This window comes from Phaseolus vulgaris, chromosome 2 (assembly GCF_051622355.1).
Source record: "Phaseolus vulgaris cultivar YP4 chromosome 2, ASM5162235v1, whole genome shotgun sequence".
Lineage (NCBI taxonomy): Eukaryota > Viridiplantae > Streptophyta > Magnoliopsida > Fabales > Fabaceae > Phaseolus > Phaseolus vulgaris.
The window spans coordinates 7,982,388-7,999,733 of NC_143499.1; the positions used below are offsets into that span (position 1 = coordinate 7,982,388).

Here is a 17,346-nt window from a genome sequence, read left to right on the forward strand (position 1 = left end):
CAATTATTTGTCTCCAAATTTGCAAAATAATATAGTTTTCTTTCGCTGAAATTCCTCATGTCTTGGTTCTGTTCTACGAAGTTTGGGTGACACACAATATATATAACTTGCATTCTTTGTGGTTGAATTTTGTAGACACATTAAGGAAAAACACCAATTATCTTATTATGTGATCATGAAAAGGGTCAACAAAGTAACATAAGATTGGCTGCGTTTATCGAATAAATATTGATGTTCTGCCTAATGGATGGTAGACCAATCCCAAGAAAGAAGTTGCATTAATAGGGAAACGAGGACCGTATAGGAATTATAAACTATAATGCTTCCATTCGTAGTAGGCGAAGACAAAAAAGGAAACACAAAGAAATTCGTCAATGTTGGTGAATATATAGAAAGTCAGAAGCTATTAAGAGTTCATTATTTTGTAGGCCAATCCCAGAAAATCCAACTCATTTAAATAATAAATTCTAACTTTTTAAGTAATACTCACATTAAATATATGGGCCAAATCCTTTTGCCTTGCTGGTTTCATTCATTCATTAGCAGAAAAAAACATACTATATTATGAAATGTTTTAGCTAAAGTTTCTTGGTGGTGTGGATTGTTTATATTCTTGATTCTTCTCAACCACAGAATTTAATAACTTCTCTGCACTTTTCTTAAAGTTTTCTACAATTTTTATTTTACAGCTGTTGGCGTACCCGTTTATTTTGGAATTCATGATGGATAAATTGATTATTCGATGTCTTCTTGTGAATCCAAAAGCTACCATGCTCCTTCTACTTTTTGAAGTTGGGGGGCAGCATAAGAGATTTTGGCACAGATATTTGTCTCATTAGTCATTGCTACTCAAAATATTTACGTGAATGTTCTGGCAAAGCATTCAATATACGAACAGCATTCAATTCTGCCAAGATTATACACGCTATTGAAGCCTTTTACAGTTTCACTACCATGTCCATTATTCTTCTGTTTATATTATTTGCAATATGCTTCCCAGCTTTTACCCAACAATTTTCGCTTTTAAACATTTTTTAGTATACAATTTCAGGTTCAACAATTTTTGCATATTCAATCTCTACATTTATTGTTTATTGTGTTTTTGCATATCCATGTTGCAGTTTTGGCGTAAAAGTACAGAAAGCTGTGTAGACACAAGAAAGAACAAACGTGCCTCAAATTTTATTAATTAGCATCTTTCTTTGGTAAAGTGATAGTTAACGTTTTAAAGAAGTTTTAACAAAAATGAGATAGTTTTCAAAAATGTTTTAACAAAAATACATAATGTAGTTGATCACGAGTTACTAATGAACCTTCTCTTCTGGTTGTGATTGTCTGGCATTGAAACTGGGAAATCTTCGGTATATACTATTTTCCATAAAAATTGCTTACCCTTTTAAGTGATTCGAGATTTTCAATTTTTTTTTAAAAATGACAGAATCTGACTCGATAATTTTTTCTTCTAAAATTGTGGTATCGTGCATAATATCGTAAGCCATACCGAACATCCCCAATTATCAAACTCCATTAGATTCTGATTCACAAACTTAAAACCCAACACGTTGATACAGTCACTTCTTGGTCGTATGAAAAGAATAAAGAACTACTGGTAAATAAAGGACCAAGATGTGTCTTTCTCTCTCAAGTCTTCCAAGGTCCTTGTAGAAAGCCAGAGAAATTTGCCTAAGCTAGTATTATCACAATATGGTAATTACTAAACTCAACACAACAGTATCCTGAAGTTCCAACAAAGGCGTCAGGCAGTTATGCTAAAAATCTGTCAGTAGAGATAATGTTTCAATGTATAGTAGTTACCATTATTATTGTTCCCCATAAGAAGGTCAAGATATCATATCAGGCATCATGATCAACAGATCCAAAAGAATAACTACAAACTTTGCTTGTCATAAAATCTATCACAGGTAAGTTTGAATGGCATCCAATCTATCTAGCATCTTTCTAGAAAAATGAAAAAGACACATAATATATAAGCAGTAATTTAAAGTTACCTAGAATCTGATTGTTTTAACTGCAAACTATTTGGAAATGAATTAATCTGGACCCTCCTTGATCTCAATCAGAAAGCATTATAACATTGGAGTAACTGGAAATCAAACGGACCCCGATACTTTTCATTGAAATGTGGACAATGGCTTTATCTTTTCCAGAAACTTCTCCGCTTCAATGAAGCCAAGTGGTCCAAAAGATAAGTATTTTATTGATCGCCATCTGAGCTCATGAAGTAGCAAGTTCAAGTATCCACATGCAGCATACATGACAAGCTTAAATACGCAGTAACCATAAAGATTTATGGGTACCTGGGTGTATATGGTAGCGCCAAACAATGGAGGTGTAGGTGGTTAACAGAGTTCAGTGGAGGCTGATGAAAGCCAAATCTGTCCAAAAATCGTGACAAAGAATCACATTACCATGTTTTGTTCAAGTACAACAATTTAACTTCAAATCACAGTTCAAGAAGTAATTTGTTTATGTTAGAAGTACCAGGTCAACTAAAGATATAATTAAATTATACTATAAATATGTACAAATCTATTCTTACAAGTTGGTAAGTTGGTATTGTATGATTGAATTAGACCTACATTCAGTAGCAATCCTGGTTTCATTAGCATGTTCAAAGCTAATAATCTTGTTAAAACAAATCACCCTAGGGTGATTGACCCATATTCCATGAAGGTAAAGTCAAAGTACAAGATATGAGCACTCAACCTATATGACTGACTCTTTGTTTTTGGACTCAAATGCTCTACATAGTTATCACAACAGACAGCAATTCCAACAAACATCAAGTAATTACCCCTCAAATGTTGTTTCACCGATAAAAAAAAGTGAAGCCACTTGAGTTGTGCCAGTAATTTTGATTTTGACAAATAGAAACATTTCATTTTGACAAAAAATAACTGAATACAATTCGTTTTAAAAGCATATAATCCAATCAGAATGCAAGCAAATTATAGCCTTTGAAATGAAATATTACAATCCAGTAACAATTAGTGGGAGGAATTGCAATTCAAATCACCATCATGGATCAAATAACACAGCAGAAAATAACAAACGTGCCCAAATTCCTTGTAAATCACGAACAACAAAATACCTGTACTGCTGGGACTGAGGCGCATCTCTAAGTAATAACGTTTTCCCCACCTCTAACATGTGATTCACTGAATAAAATAGCCAATCATGAAATCCGAATATGCAAAATTGAACAAATACATACATAAATTTTAAAATCTGAACTGGCCCCAGGCATGAGTTTCTTTACCCAAAGAATGGTCATCAGTTCTTCTCTGAAGATCTTTAACAGTAGGAATGTGCGCCACAGGAATTACCAAGTAATGCCTAAAAGTTGTCAGGTTCAAATCAGTCATTTCAATTAATGTCAAAAAAATAGATAAACATTTGAAAAATTAGTCAATCGTGAAATTGGCGAATCGAAATTGTTCTTTCCACTAATTAAGATTAGAAATTAAAATATCGACGTATTATGAGTACCTAAAAGCGGAAGGATTAATGTCCTGAAATGCGACAACCTTATCGTCCTGTAATTACAAATAACGAACTGAATCAGAAAGGAAACATAAACTAAAAATGGAGAGAGAGAGAGAGAGAGAGAGAGAGAGAGAGAGAGAGAGAGAGAGAGAGACGAACAGAATGAAGAAGAGCATTATGAGAGGTGGATTTGGTGGCAATCGCACAGAAAACACAGGACGGAGAAGCTCCCGCCATTATTTTGCCCTAACGTTGCCAATCTTGTCGCGTAGGGTGGAAATTACGAATTCCAACGCCTTTATACTGTCTTCCTTTCCCACGTGTCCCGATCTCACTGCGGAGACAAATATGTATAATCCGTAGAAAAGATAATCACCATCTTTCAATCCTTCCAGTAATTAAAGAATATATTACTTACAATTTTATAGTTTAATTTTAGTATATTTTTTATGTAGAAATTGAATACATTTTACAAAATTTACTTCATCTACCATAGTCAATCAACTGACTCCTGTGACAAATAAATTTAACTGCCAATAAAGTGATTTATTTTTCAATATAACAGATGCAGTGATTTTGTCACTAAAGTTAAACATAAAAATAAACTATAGCTATTTAAAAAATAGTATTCAAAGTGAATCATTACATTGAGAAATAAAAGTAATATTAAAAATAATAAAAGACATGTCTTATATATAAAGTATTTTAATTATTCATCTTTTTATTAAATGTGATTTAAATATAAAATTAATTGTGAAACAAAGAATAAAAAATATCAATTCAAAACAAATTTTTACATGTATTTTGAATAAAATAAAATAAAACTGTAATCTTTTTATATTTAACTTATTATCCAATAATAAGAGACAGAAGTATCCTATTTTCCAAAATACTTTTTTTCACAAAAGCTAAAGTGCTAAATTTTAAAATAATGTTTAACCTAACCTTAAAGGTCCACAGAAAAAAATAAATCAAATTTAAATCATGATACTTAAACTATTAAGTTCCTCGAGTAAAAAAATTACACCCTAATTAAGCTATAGTGATAATGCATCATCAAACAGGAAAAGAACTTGAAAACAATTTCAATTTATTAAATAAAGTCAAGCTTATAAAGTTAGTTTATTTGATATTTCAAATACAAATATCCGTAAAAACTCATTATTACCAATTTTGTTATACATTGAAGTTTTCTAATAGTATAACTACGGCAAATTCTTCAAAAAAAAATTTAGATATAATGTATTAAATCCTTAATTAATTGTCAGTCGTATTCAATTTGGAAGTTGCCTGAGAAAGCCATTTTGGCTTTAAATTGAGCCGGCTACACAACCACAATTATGTCATTTCTTTCTACAACCAAATAAAAATGCACCTCAATATTTTATCACTCTATAAACTCAACAACACTGGGGAAGAAGACAAAGGAGAGAGTATATTTTATAATATAAGGAGGTTATCTAATAAAGGAGATTATTAAAATAAGGAGGGATCTGTTAAAAAAAATGACAAAATTCTCTACGAAACATATTACAAAAATAATAAACATGATAAACACTTTTTATAAACATGTTAATTTTGTAAAATATTTACATCCATAATTGCATCATATTAATTTTGTATAATATTTCGTACAAAATTGCCATTTTTGTTGTTGAGGATATTCCCCCTTATCTTAATAATCTCTATTACATAACTTCTTATTTAATGAAATATACTCTCCTTTGTTTTGCATTTCTTCCCGGTGTTGTTGTGTCCAAAAACAAAGGAGATTATTAAAATAATTCTCAACAAAAAAATTGCATTCAATTAATGTTATTTAATTATAGACGTTATAACAGATATTGTCATGGTTATTAATTTTATTAATTAATACGAAAAATGACTTTCAAATTACAGAATTCAAAATTCATTTTTTCATAAACAAAAAGTGAAAATATTCATATTTATGTGTAGAAGAAAATTATAGGGATGAAAAAAGAAATCGCCCGATAATCAGCACCTTGGCCAGTACAAGTGAACATAATGTTTCAGCCCTTAATTTTATTCCCAGATGTTATTGTCATATGTATTATTACTGTCTTGAAATTGCAAACCCAATGACAACATGATTTTATTATCATACCAACTCCTACAACTGTTGCCCTGATAGAAGCTTTATGTGAATGGGCAAACGAATCAAGAACAAAAGGATTATGACTAACCAACCAAAATTGGTATCCAGCAGCAGAGTTAATAGTAGCATAACGCAACTCCTAAGTTGTCCTTATTTCATAGAATTTGGGGGTAGCAATTATGAGAAAAATAAAAGATTTAAAAAATAAGCGATGGTACCACTGGCCCAAAATTTGTAAAAAGTACCTCTTCTAATTCCATCTGACAGTATAATTTATACCTCATGCATGTAAAACAGGCAAAACTGCAAGAGGTTACAATGGAATATTGATGTGTTAATGATAATCCTTTATATCCTGTGGCTGCCCTTAGGGATCTCTAATTTTTCATAGTCACCAGCCCAAACCTGTTTCAAAATTTGAATTAGCCCCTGGATCAACCAGATGCAAGAGGTTTATAATTTCTTTTTGAATCGTAACAATCAACTGGTAATACCTGGTATTGATTGCCAGCATAAACGTACTCTACATACAACTCTTTAGGTCTTCCTGGACATGGATCACAGAAACCCATAATGCCTGATTTTTTCACACCTTCATGAAGCTGCATCAACAATGAGGACATATTTATCATCTAATTAAAAAAAGAAGCCGTTTCGACAAGTAAACCATGCATTTATTTCAAAAGACTTATTTTTGGTGAAGGCACTTGTCTTCAGCAGTGCAACATTAATTTATGAAAACTTAAGCTATATATAAGATTGTTCACAAGTCACAGTATATTTGCAAAAAAAATAATAATTATAAAAATAAACAGGAATTTTTCTTAATGAGTACAGGCTAAATCAATATTCATTAAATACATAAATCAATTTGCTTCTTCAGCTTGCTTGTAAGTTGAAATATAGGATTAAGTTTCGAACGAAGTTCTCCCTCACTTGACCTTTCAACGAGGATTCTGCAGCTTCCATGGACTAAAAGGGAAGGGTGCACTGTTGATTAATCGTCCAAGATTCTAGAGTTATTTTAATAATCACATTATTAACAAATACATTAGGTCTGTCTAGGAAACAAAGGAATCAATGAGATGTAAAGGGAGATCATTACTGGGGAGTCAGGTTAGCAGGCGGTTAGGCTAGTTAGAGAATTTTGTTTGACAGTTTGGGAGTTAATAGAAGAGGGACATCTTCTGACTACCATTGTATATAAACTTTAAGAACCAGGCATCCTTGGACCCTGAGACTCTTCAATGTCAAACTCAAAGTTCAGATTTTTGGTTCAATCCATTAAAGAGAAACATATCACACTATTACTTAGTTTCTATTACTGTTCGAAGAAGAATGCTGTATCTTATCCTTATCCCATATTTACTGCAAATTTGAATTCATATGGGTAAGTTGGCAGAAACAAAAGTTTGTTAGACCTCACAATAAGTAGAATAATTGTGAGAACTTGCACCATGAAAAGGAAACATACCTTGAGTTCGCCAGAATCATTAACAAGAAAATTCAGAGGTATCGTAACATCAATGACATCAGAAGTTGATTCAAAACTTATTTCACTTGATGACTTTAAGTTGTTCAAAACTATCTCATTTCCGTATAGTGCCCTCGTGATAACCAGTCCACCTGTTTCTAATTGCCTGTTTCTTTTCCTATTAGCCACATTTTCTTGTAATTTCTGAGCTTTCTCAGATGCAGCCCTCGCTTCCTTAACCTGCATAGTGTTTTCCCCAGGGGAGGAGAGATGGATTAACCCGGATATTCAACAGATTTCATTAGAAATATGGGCATGTACCTCCTAAGACAATCTCAATCTATGAATTAGAACTTTATTAAGTATGGACATATTCTTACATGAGAAAAGGAGGGAGATTGTGAATATGATATTTGAAAATCACTACTGAGAATTACAAGAAGGCACATGGTGAAATAGAATCCGAATTCTACAGGTATTTTGGACTCGTGCGAGATATTTGGGTATGAACTATTGAAATAAACGGAACTTAAGGCCCTACGTTTATATAACAATTGAAAATTATTGAAGACTTGCAAATCTAAAAAAATGCATTAAACTAGTTGGATCAAAAATGGATATTAAGCAACCACTATATTGGATCCCCAGTCATACTGCAAGCATGGGATAATAGAGAAATGCAGGGATTCTAGGTATCATATGTTTAAGTTACATGTATATCTTACGTAACAATGTCAAGAGGATAACATGCCAAATACTGCCAAAATATTCATAGCTGCACTCACTCACAAAGGAGTAACTGGATGATAATTGCAAGTTGCAACCATCTCTGAATCCACATAACAAATTGATAAAATCATAAAGGATTCTCCATAATCAATTGTTAAACAAAAATAATCTTCAGACATCACAATGGACAGTTTCAAGTTCAACCATTGGGTGGAACTTAGATTATTTATTGGGTGAGGGTGGGTTGAGGAGCCCCCATACAGTCACACAAAAGTGTCATATATTGACAAGAAGCAGATCTCCAATTATTAAAAGAGAATATGATCATTCCTATCACACAGTAAATAAATTATAAGATGTTTTACATGAGGAGGGTAACAGTTGCAAATAAGAAACAACAACGATTTGCAGGAACAATAGAAGTCAATTTTTAGGCACATTGATCACCCGTACCTGAGCAGAACTTTCCTTCTCCTCCTCCAGAGCCTTCTGCTTACTCCTTCTAAGGTAATAAGGTTTAACAAGAAACTTCTGCAAACACAACACAAATATTACGACAAAAGATGAAGGAATTATCACCAAACTGTTCAATAAACCAAACCAAAATTATTTTCATCTTACACCGATGACTTTAATAAATTAAATGTGCATTACATTATTTATTTAAAACTTGTTAAAACAGTTGAGTCACCCATGCAGAGCCACTGGTATCCTGCTAGCTATGAAGACTGAAACAGCACTTCAATTGTGTCTCCTCATGTCTAACACTGACATGTGTATGACATGTGTCAAACACTGTTGAAAGTGTCAAATTAAATAAACATTTTCTAGCAGCTTCAACACTTCAAGACATGGCTCCAACACAGTTTAATGAGAGAAGACACGGTTTGATCATAAAACTTTTTTAAGACGTACCTATTTTGGAAGTTGGAAAGTCAATGTAGTTGCTCTTCATTTGTTCAATGTTAGTGCTTTTTCAAAATTTAAAATTTATCTGTTTTTTACAATATTTGTATATAGTTATCTGTTTTTTGACACTTTCAGAATCATTTTCTTTTCTATTAACAATGTATATAATAATGATGTTCCCAACTTTCATTAAAAGAACATGTTGCATTGCAGGTCATCAATTGTTCCGTGGCGGAGATCAGATGGGCCAAGTCACAATTGAATTGTGGCGTTTGGGCTGCTTTGCTCTTAAGCAGAAAAAGCTACACCAAGCTATAGCCTTTGCCCTAGTAGTAAGCACTTGATCCAACAATTGGTATCAAAGTCAAGGTCATGAGTGCAATTTCCAGTGGAACAATTTCAAAGGGTGAGATTGTTGTAGGTAGCATCAATTGTCCTTTGGCGGTGTCCAGGTGGGCCAAGTCACAATCGAATACAATCGAATCATGGCGCTTAGGTTGCTACACTCTTAAGAAGAAAAAGTTGCACTCTAACTATCAGTTATAGCTTTTGGCTTAGTGATAGGTATTATGGTTATGTCATTTTTAATTCATGTTTTCTGTTTTTTGCTTTTACTTTTTATGCACGTATATTATTGTTTTGTCCACCATGGCTTCCACCATCCCACCCACCATTTGTACATGGTGGTTTATTGGCTCACTGCCAAGGTTACCATCCACTACTTATGATAACAGCTCATTTGGACCCTACTTCACAATTAGAGTCCTAACACAAGCACTACAACTAGTTTATATCCTTTGATGAAGCTGATTTTGTACATTATTTTATTCCCCACTGAGTACTGCCAACCATAGTAATACTATAGTTTTGTACTTTGTTTTCAAAGCAAAACTCTAAATAACCCACACTTTTAACATATTAACCACTGTTATAGATATGTTGTGCTTTTATGTTGAGAAATAACATCTACTCCAAATGTTCATTACAAAACTGAGTAGAATTTGCACTTAAGACCCTACCAAATCATGGCACAAGGGGGAACTAAGCAATCCAAAGAAGCTAGCATCAGTCAGATTGAGAGGAAAGCAAATTACCACGAAATGTTTTCCTCTTCATTGGCATACTAACAATAAATTGTGTGCAGCTACTTATGGTTATAGGTAAGGAGTCTTCACAAAAATAAAATAGCAGGAAGCACTTTAATAAAAAGAAATTGATTATTGATGTAAGGTTAAATAGAATTCACCTTTAGAACAAAGTAAAGAGATGCAGGAATGACAAATGCTCCAGTAGCAAACACAGGGTCAAGATGCCTTGTCAGCAAAATCTGCAAGCAAAAGTCCATATATGTTACAAAGAAGTCAAACAAACTAATTTAAATTGTAACTATACTTGTTTTTAACAATAGATATATTATCTAAATAGTTACTAATCAAGAACATGTTGCTCAAGTCAAATGCATACCAAAGATTAGAGGCATTTAAAATCTAAAATAAAGCAAAACTCCATATCAAAGCCAAGTAATACAACCAATATAAAAAAAACATGACTTTTTAAAGATAAACTTGTGTCTTAATAAAAAGGGTTGTGTATATTGCCCAAAGGAACAGAGTATGTGAATGTTTGGGTTCAGTTCCTCGCTTCATTTTAGAAATATTATTGCATTTATTTGTCAGCTTTCTGAGATAACTTGTAAAAAATAGGTGATTACTTCTCTAAAACCATCTCACAAAGTATAGTGCATGCTTATCACTTATTAAGTCTAAGAAGGCAAGTACAAACTTCTTTATACATAGATCTTCTGAGACTCCTCATAATTGAAAAGATATACAAACCCTAGTACATAGTATATCTAAATACAGGTCAAAGTCTGAAATTCACTTGGCATATATCACCAAACATGTAAAGAACTAAGTGTCCTTACTGGAAGAATTATCTTCTGACCCCCACGATATAGTTCAAATTTCCAGGAAATACCCTGAAAAGGTTAAAAAAGAATATAAGCCAGCTTATACAACAGGTAATGAGCAAGTGGGGGAGAGGGAGATTCACCAAACATTGAACTTCAGGTACAAGGAAAAATTACAAGTGAGAGGAAGTAAATTTTTGGACCACTTCATATATTTTATCCAAAAAAAAAAATTATGGTACATGGGCATTCCAAAATAGCACATGTACTTATTTGGTACAATTGTTACATATCCCAATCCAATATTGACTTATCTTTTCTCATACAAATCAGTCCATGCATAACGCCAAATTTCATTGTGAAGTTGTTTGGTTGATTGGTTTATTACTAAATGAAATAAAGCATGATTTCCTTCAAAATTTATGCCTTCTTTAAATAATTATGTTCGAATTAGAACTTTCTTAAACATTATATTATATTCAAAGAGTTTACTTTACTATTTATGTTTTTATGTTGGAAACTGCACATCTAATGCAAACTATATTAAATGTTTAGGTTCGTGTGTAATGCTTATTCTATAGAAATTCCATTCTTTATTTAATCTTCCTACATGTAAATCATTTTGAGATGAATTTCTAATTACATACTGGACATCTGCTAAGTTATTTTTCTCTTGCTCACTTCATCACCATCATATTCTTATTTTGTACTTGCATTCCTTTTCCCTTATAGTTGGGAGGCCTAGTTCTACAAGTTGTGGCTGGAACAGCCTTCCCTCGTGTGTGCTGCCTAGTATGCAATGAAAGTGCAGATGAGAATGAGATGGCCGACCTTGAAGCTGGTTATATTCGATTTTAATTGAATATTTAGTTGCTTTCACCCAAAAGACTTAGAGAACTAAATTTGCATGATCAGATTTCTTTGATTTAATTGATAATTTGATGTGTATTGCTATTTTGGTTATGAAGCTTGATGTTCTAATCACCATTATGAATATGATTTGAATTTCAGTATTTCTTTAATCATTTTTCAGTATATCTATATATAAATATTAATACTATACATTCTGTAATATAAAGCTACTTGGACATCAAATTAGGTATCATCCCACTGTTCACTCTTTTGCTATAGTGTTTGTAGGATGGCCCGATTCCTCTATTATTGACTACTATGAGGAGGTCATTCACATACTTTCATCTAACAGTTTAAAAGTTTTGGGATAGTTGGTTTATGATGATACTGTTGTTTCAGTGGTCTAAAATTCAATCCTTGGCATGCCCATTCTTTTAAATAAAAAGAAACTTTTTGAAAGTAAGCACGAGCTAGATAGAGCTGAGTCCACACTTCAAACCTAGATAATGTTGCAGAAGGGTGCGTTTTAAAGGTATACAAGTTATAAAAATATAAAAAATTGTTCATTTACCATTCGCCAGAAAGTGAAAACTTTTGGGATAACAGGATTTTGTCAAGAAACAAAATAAATGACACAACATATAAACAACTTGAGTAACAATGAAAAATTGTTAACTATAGTACCTGAATTCCTATTATATACAACCACCGTACTGAGCTGAATTTGGATAACTTCCTACCACCACCAACTTCAATCTCGAGAGAAGAACTATAAGAACAAGTGGCTTAATGTCAAAACAGATAGCACGCAAACAAATTAAGACATTGACTATCAATGGTTAACTGAATATATGAATGATAATTATTCTGGTGATCATGCATGATCAGCATTAGTACTCATAAAATAATATAGGTTCAGTTAATATTAGCATTATATGAGATTCTACTCACCCTTTTTACATACAAAAGAAATACTGATTCAATTTTACACAAAGAAATTTGGAACCAATAGTACTTCCATAATACTCCCTTGCTTCAAAAAACCAACTCTAACAGGTCTAGACTTGGTCCTAACAATTCAATTCTAATCACGATAAAAAATACTTTGAGCATACATGTGAGATATCATTGCAGGACAAGAAAATAGATCCCAAACACGTAAAAAAATAAAAGAGATGTGATAACTATAGCACTGAGAAACTTCATTTGTTATCCAGTGCTAAAGGGAAGTTAAACAAGCATGTATTCAAAAATCTGAACTAACCACCAAATCCAATTTGAACAAGAAAGACGCAATACAGAATCTATTGAACAACCAAGCCTTTTCCCTACAAGGACCGTGGGGTTGGAAAGATGGATCAACCAACACCATTGATATATATCAAAAAGTCAAAGTATTTAGATTAAGATCAATTTTATGTTTCTTCTAATGTGTTTGTGGTCTTCCTCTGTCTTTGCTAGTTTCAAATGCATTAAAATATGATATAATCAACCACAACATAATATTACTATATTATATAATCCTACAACCAAAATGATCAGTGTAAATGACACCCTAGAGTAAGAATTTAAAAGAACCCAAATCTCATTTGGCAGTGGCACGCAGAAATGAGTTCCTCAATCAAGCTTTACAATTGTTAGTCCCATCTTAAATATAACTAACTAACAATTTTTTGCATCCAATCAGTAAAATTTATACTTGAGCAAGGATATAACATAAAAGGGAGTAAATCTGCAGATAAAAGGAATGTTAGTTTCTTCAAGTGATACAAAAAAGTTGGTTTATTAATTTAATATATAAGCTTTGAAGCTAAAATAAATTCTCAAATAATTCACAGTGAGTATGGGCAATAATTTCATCTTTTTAGAATACACTCATCAAGATAGTGAAGAAGCAAAGGAAATATTCATACGAAGCGTTGGGTTCTGAGTCAAGATTTGAATCTACACTGCGTGTGTAATCAAATACTAACATGAGATACAACTATAGAAACATTTCCCAACAATATCATATGAAATTGTGAGCATTTAACAACCAAAATCAAAACCAGAAGCAGGAAGAGACACCCCGACTAAATTTACACCCAATAAGATTTTTTATACCTACCTCCCAACTCTTCCCACAATGCAGCCAAGAGATTTAGGAGAAAAACGATGAGTACAATGAACTGCTGCTTCAAACAAACCTGTGCCCAACTAAAGGAGTTGAGAAAGAGTTAATTCAGTATAGGAAAAGATGGATTTTTAAAAGTCCTATAAAAATTGCCAATATTCAAGGCACTGTTTTTAAAAGATTGAAGCACAAGACATGTCAACTTTTTCTAACTTTTTGGGTGTAGAACAATGGATTATGAAGGGGGAAATTAAGGTAACAAAATTACGAGCTCAGACTTGATTACGGAGAAAAACATAGAAGTACCTTCAATTCTCCAGAGGCAGACCTTCTCTGATCTTTTTTTTGCCACCCAACAGCTATAGATGATTGCGGTCCCAAATTAAGCTCTATCTATAACACAGATGAGAAGAAAGCTGATCAAATATAGAAGGTTTTTTAGAAAAAAAAAATCACCAATTCAGTGCTGTAAAATGGTCTTAGAAATTGTTCTTAAAGTCTAACTTAACCACACAAAATTGACTTGTAAAGTAATGATTGCCCAAGTTTTATAAGATCTATTTAAGTCATACATATAGTTGATGTAGGATTAAACCACCACCCTTGAAGTAGGCAGGTTAGGATAACCACATTTAAGGCTATTTTCAATACTCCTGCAGACTCTCAGAACTACCAGCCTGATGCAAGGCAGATGTCGGTAGACCCAACAATGAATGCAGGATAGAATCTAATACCATCCTAGAAATTAGTCTTAGGATCTAAGTTCTAACTATATCTCACAAAACTAGTTTGAAAGGTAAAGACTGACCATAACCTCTATTTAAACTATATCTCTACTCGATGTAGAAATAAAACACCACCCTTGAGATTGCAATTAAGGCAAACACCAAATAGACCGCATTTAACGCAGGCTAGGAAGGAATGCAATTAAGGCTGTTTCCATTAAATGGTCCCTACTTTGGTTGCTCTGGTGATTTAGTTAACTGTGACCAAGTTCGACCACAACACTACACTACAGATTTGGATATCTAGAAGTACCGAACAAACAACTGCTTTATGGATCTCTAGTACAAATTCAAAAAAAAGTATCCCCACCAATAACAGACAGATCATTCCTCTGTTCCTTGGGTTTTGAAAAATCAAATGACGATAGATTAGTTGCTTGTACAGTATAATCTTGCATTTCCGAAACAATGTAAGACACAGTTGCTAACTCTCCTGATGTCAACAAATCTAAATTCTAGTTAAAAGTCTTTGATTTAAAAGTTAACATTATACAAATCTTAATCTAATACTTGATTAGCTGATCCATATATGTTGACACCATGTTATGTACAACTATATATCTCAGCTCCCAGTCATGTTTGCATCCATGTGCACTAGCTACCGTGTCATTGAAGAGAGAAGAGTTTGAGGTAGAGACTACAGAGTAGCATACATGTCCACTTGCTGTTTCTGACAGTTGGCGGGTCCACAAATTTGAAAGATTCAATGAACCATCTCTCAAAGACATTGCTACGCCCATTGTTGCTGTTGAGTGTGATGATAAGTTACTGGAATATGAATCACAAGAAACATACAAATGGTCACTAAAATGGGTAAAGCAGCACTATTCAGATTGATCTACAGAGTGCAAATAACCTACCGAGTTGTTTGCACCCCAATTAGCGCACGCAAACCAACTGAAGCCACAAACTCTACTGATGAAACTTCTGAAAGTTGATGCCTAAATAGAGCATTCGCAGCTCCACCACCTTCTTCTCCATTCACTGCTAAATTACCAGCAATTGTAAAATCATTGCGCTTGGATAAGTGAGACTGGATTTCACTTGTCATAGCCATTCTGATACTCATAGATGTAATAAAAGACAAGCAATCAGATAAAAAACCAAGGAGTAGCCAAACATACAAATTGCATTATGCAACTAATATTTCAGTGTCAGGACTCAGGAAAGTGTTTGTATAAAAAAATTAAAAACTAATGCACTGTCCTTCAGAACGCTCCACTTTCCGTCGACCATTGTTTACATTGAGCCTCAACATCATTCAAGCCATTTCTATATCAGGGTATTTTGTTTTAGGCATTAACAATAAATGATTAAAAAATAAAATAAGCCTCTCCTTTTCCAAATTGAACTGTTAACACTGGGGTTGTTCAACAACCACATTCATATTGATACAAAAAAGGGAAAGCTATGATGAACAGAGGAATACCCTTCGAGGAGGCCACCACCGTCTAAATAGCGCGGCAAAGACATGTTGGCGAGAATTGTACCAGAAGGTAGAAAATGCGCCGCCATTTTTTCCCGTTCCTTCATCTTCTTTAATCTCTCTAGCTCTGCCTTGATCTCTTCAGCACCATTGAGCTTTGGACCAAGTTCCAAACCAGAAGTCAAACCTTCCATACCATAGATATCATATATTTGCCTCTTGTGTGGATCTGACAGAATCTCATACGCTTCACATATGCGTTGAAAGTTCTCCGTAGCAATATCCTTCATCTGATAGAAGAGAACACATCGAGTGAAGAAAGTGCAAACGAAAAGGAATTAACATGGGGATAGGGAGCGAAGCTTACGTGAGGAGCTTGGTACTTATCGGGATGATATGCTTGCGCCCATTGACGATACGCTCTGCGGATTTCTTCATCGGAAGCTTCCGGAGACAAGTTGAGAAGTGCGTAGAGTTCTCTGTTGTCTTGTGATTCATTCCGCTCCTCCATTGCGGTGCCTCGTAGGGGGAATTGTGGAACCCCGAGAGGCTAGGGTTTTGCAGAGAATCGAACTCACTCACTGAGTTTGGAAAGGAAAGGGTTTAGCGTTTAAGGGTTTTTGGCTTACGTCACCAATGGTACAAATTGATCAATCGCTGTGGATGGAAATAGAATGACACAATCCCCTTACGGTATTACTGACTAGTCTTCCCCAGTCGTACAGTCACGCCTCAATTCCATTGTCAACATGATAGAAAAGAAAAAAAACATATACACAGAAGTTATCTTCTCTTCCGTGTACCATATTTTATTCTATTTTTCTGTTGGTACTGTTGTTCTTAAATATTGGATTTTTAGTTATGATATTGTGATCACTAGTTGTTCAAAAAAAATTAATCACAGCAGAAATTTGTTTCCGTTACGCAACAAACATAATCTTCCGTCTAAATAAAAATATATATATTTAATTACCTTTTTGTCTTTGTATTTAGGTATTTAGGGTCAATATTAGATGTATTATATTATTTTTTTAAAAAGTTAATATAGTCTTAAGACTTTTTAAAAAGTATTTAATTTGATTTTTTTTATTAAATTTTCATCAACGGTGTTAATTACTGATGGTGTGATATTGATATACACACATCTCTCCACATCAGAACCTCATTATCACCATTTTTTCTCGTTTTTCCTAACAGTTTCATTTTCATCATTTATTATATCGTGCATCACAATCAAAAATATTTATCCATAATCAAAGTTTATTCTCACTTTGACAACAAATGCTCTAAGGCAAAATCGATAATGCAATCAAGAACCATTGTGAAACTCCAAGTCAAAGTCCAAGTGTGCCTCAACCAAGATGGAAACCCACCCTTCACCGCTTAAGAGATACGTTAGTGTCGGTGCAGCCATCCTCGTCTCCATCGGCCTCTACATCAACCCTCCCACACATGTCTTTCTCCCGTGCCTAGGACCGTCACGGCTCTACCTCCCATAGAAATTATGTCTTCCTCCTCCAATGACC

The 17,346-nt window shown here is 33.5% G+C and overlaps 2 protein-coding genes across 3 annotated transcripts; both read right to left on the reverse strand.

The window, feature by feature from the left end:
• Nucleotides 1-1,795: 1,795 nt before the first annotated feature.
• HINT4 (histidine triad nucleotide-binding 4) lies at nt 1,796-3,822 on the reverse strand. Its single transcript, XM_068611880.2, has 6 exons — nt 3,667-3,822; nt 3,511-3,557; nt 3,281-3,357; nt 3,113-3,179; nt 2,319-2,396; nt 1,796-2,229 (listed from the first exon to the last, which is right to left on the reverse strand). The coding sequence occupies exons 1-6, from the start codon at nt 3,742-3,744 to the stop codon at nt 2,133-2,135; spliced, it is 444 nt and encodes a 147-aa protein (XP_068467981.1). The 5' UTR covers nt 3,745-3,822; the 3' UTR covers nt 1,796-2,132.
• A 1,773-nt stretch (nt 3,823-5,595) lies between these two features.
• OWL1 (DNAJ heat shock N-terminal domain-containing protein) lies at nt 5,596-16,653 on the reverse strand. Of its 2 annotated transcripts, none has more exons than XR_016518416.1 (13): nt 16,188-16,653; nt 15,824-16,110; nt 15,255-15,452; nt 15,048-15,162; nt 13,916-14,002; nt 13,604-13,682; nt 12,181-12,265; nt 10,660-10,713; nt 9,982-10,062; nt 8,280-8,357; nt 7,098-7,337; nt 6,118-6,225; nt 5,596-6,028 (listed from the first exon to the last, which is right to left on the reverse strand). XR_016518416.1 is itself a non-coding variant. In XM_068611881.2 (13 exons), exons 1-13 carry the CDS (start codon nt 16,329-16,331, stop codon nt 5,972-5,974), a joined length of 1,623 nt encoding a protein of 540 aa, XP_068467982.1. In that variant the 5' UTR covers nt 16,332-16,653; the 3' UTR covers nt 5,596-5,971. The 2 variants fall into 2 exon arrangements, 1 of the variants encoding a protein (XP_068467982.1); XM_068611881.2 differs by having other exon boundaries at nt 13,604-13,692.
• Between the last annotated feature and the right edge of the window lie 693 nt (nt 16,654-17,346).

What these genes read in the sequence shown, in the direction of transcription:
- HINT4 (XM_068611880.2), bottom strand. Translation starts at nt 3,744, where the DNA reads ATGGCGGGAGCTTCTCCGTCCTGTGTTTTCTGTGCGATTGCCACCAAA. An exon ending in ATAATGCTCTTCTTCATTCT is followed by an intron (nt 3,558 to 3,666) that starts GTTCGTCTCTCT and finishes TTGTAATTACAG; the next exon opens with GACGATAAGGTTGTCGCATT. An exon ending in CCTCAGTCCCAGCAGTACAG is followed by an intron (nt 2,397 to 3,112) that starts GTATTTTGTTGT and finishes ATTTTTGGACAG; the next exon opens with ATTTGGCTTTCATCAGCCTC.
- OWL1 (XM_068611881.2), bottom strand. Translation starts at nt 16,331, where the DNA reads ATGGAGGAGCGGAATGAATCACAAGACAACAGAGAACTCTACGCACTT. An exon ending in ATTGGGGTGCAAACAACTCG is followed by an intron (nt 15,163 to 15,254) that starts GTAGGTTATTTG and finishes TTCATATTCCAG; the next exon opens with TAACTTATCATCACACTCAA. An exon ending in AGAAGGAAAGTTCTGCTCAG is followed by an intron (nt 7,338 to 8,279) that starts GTACGGGTGATC and finishes AACACTATGCAG; the next exon opens with GTTAAGGAAGCGAGGGCTGC.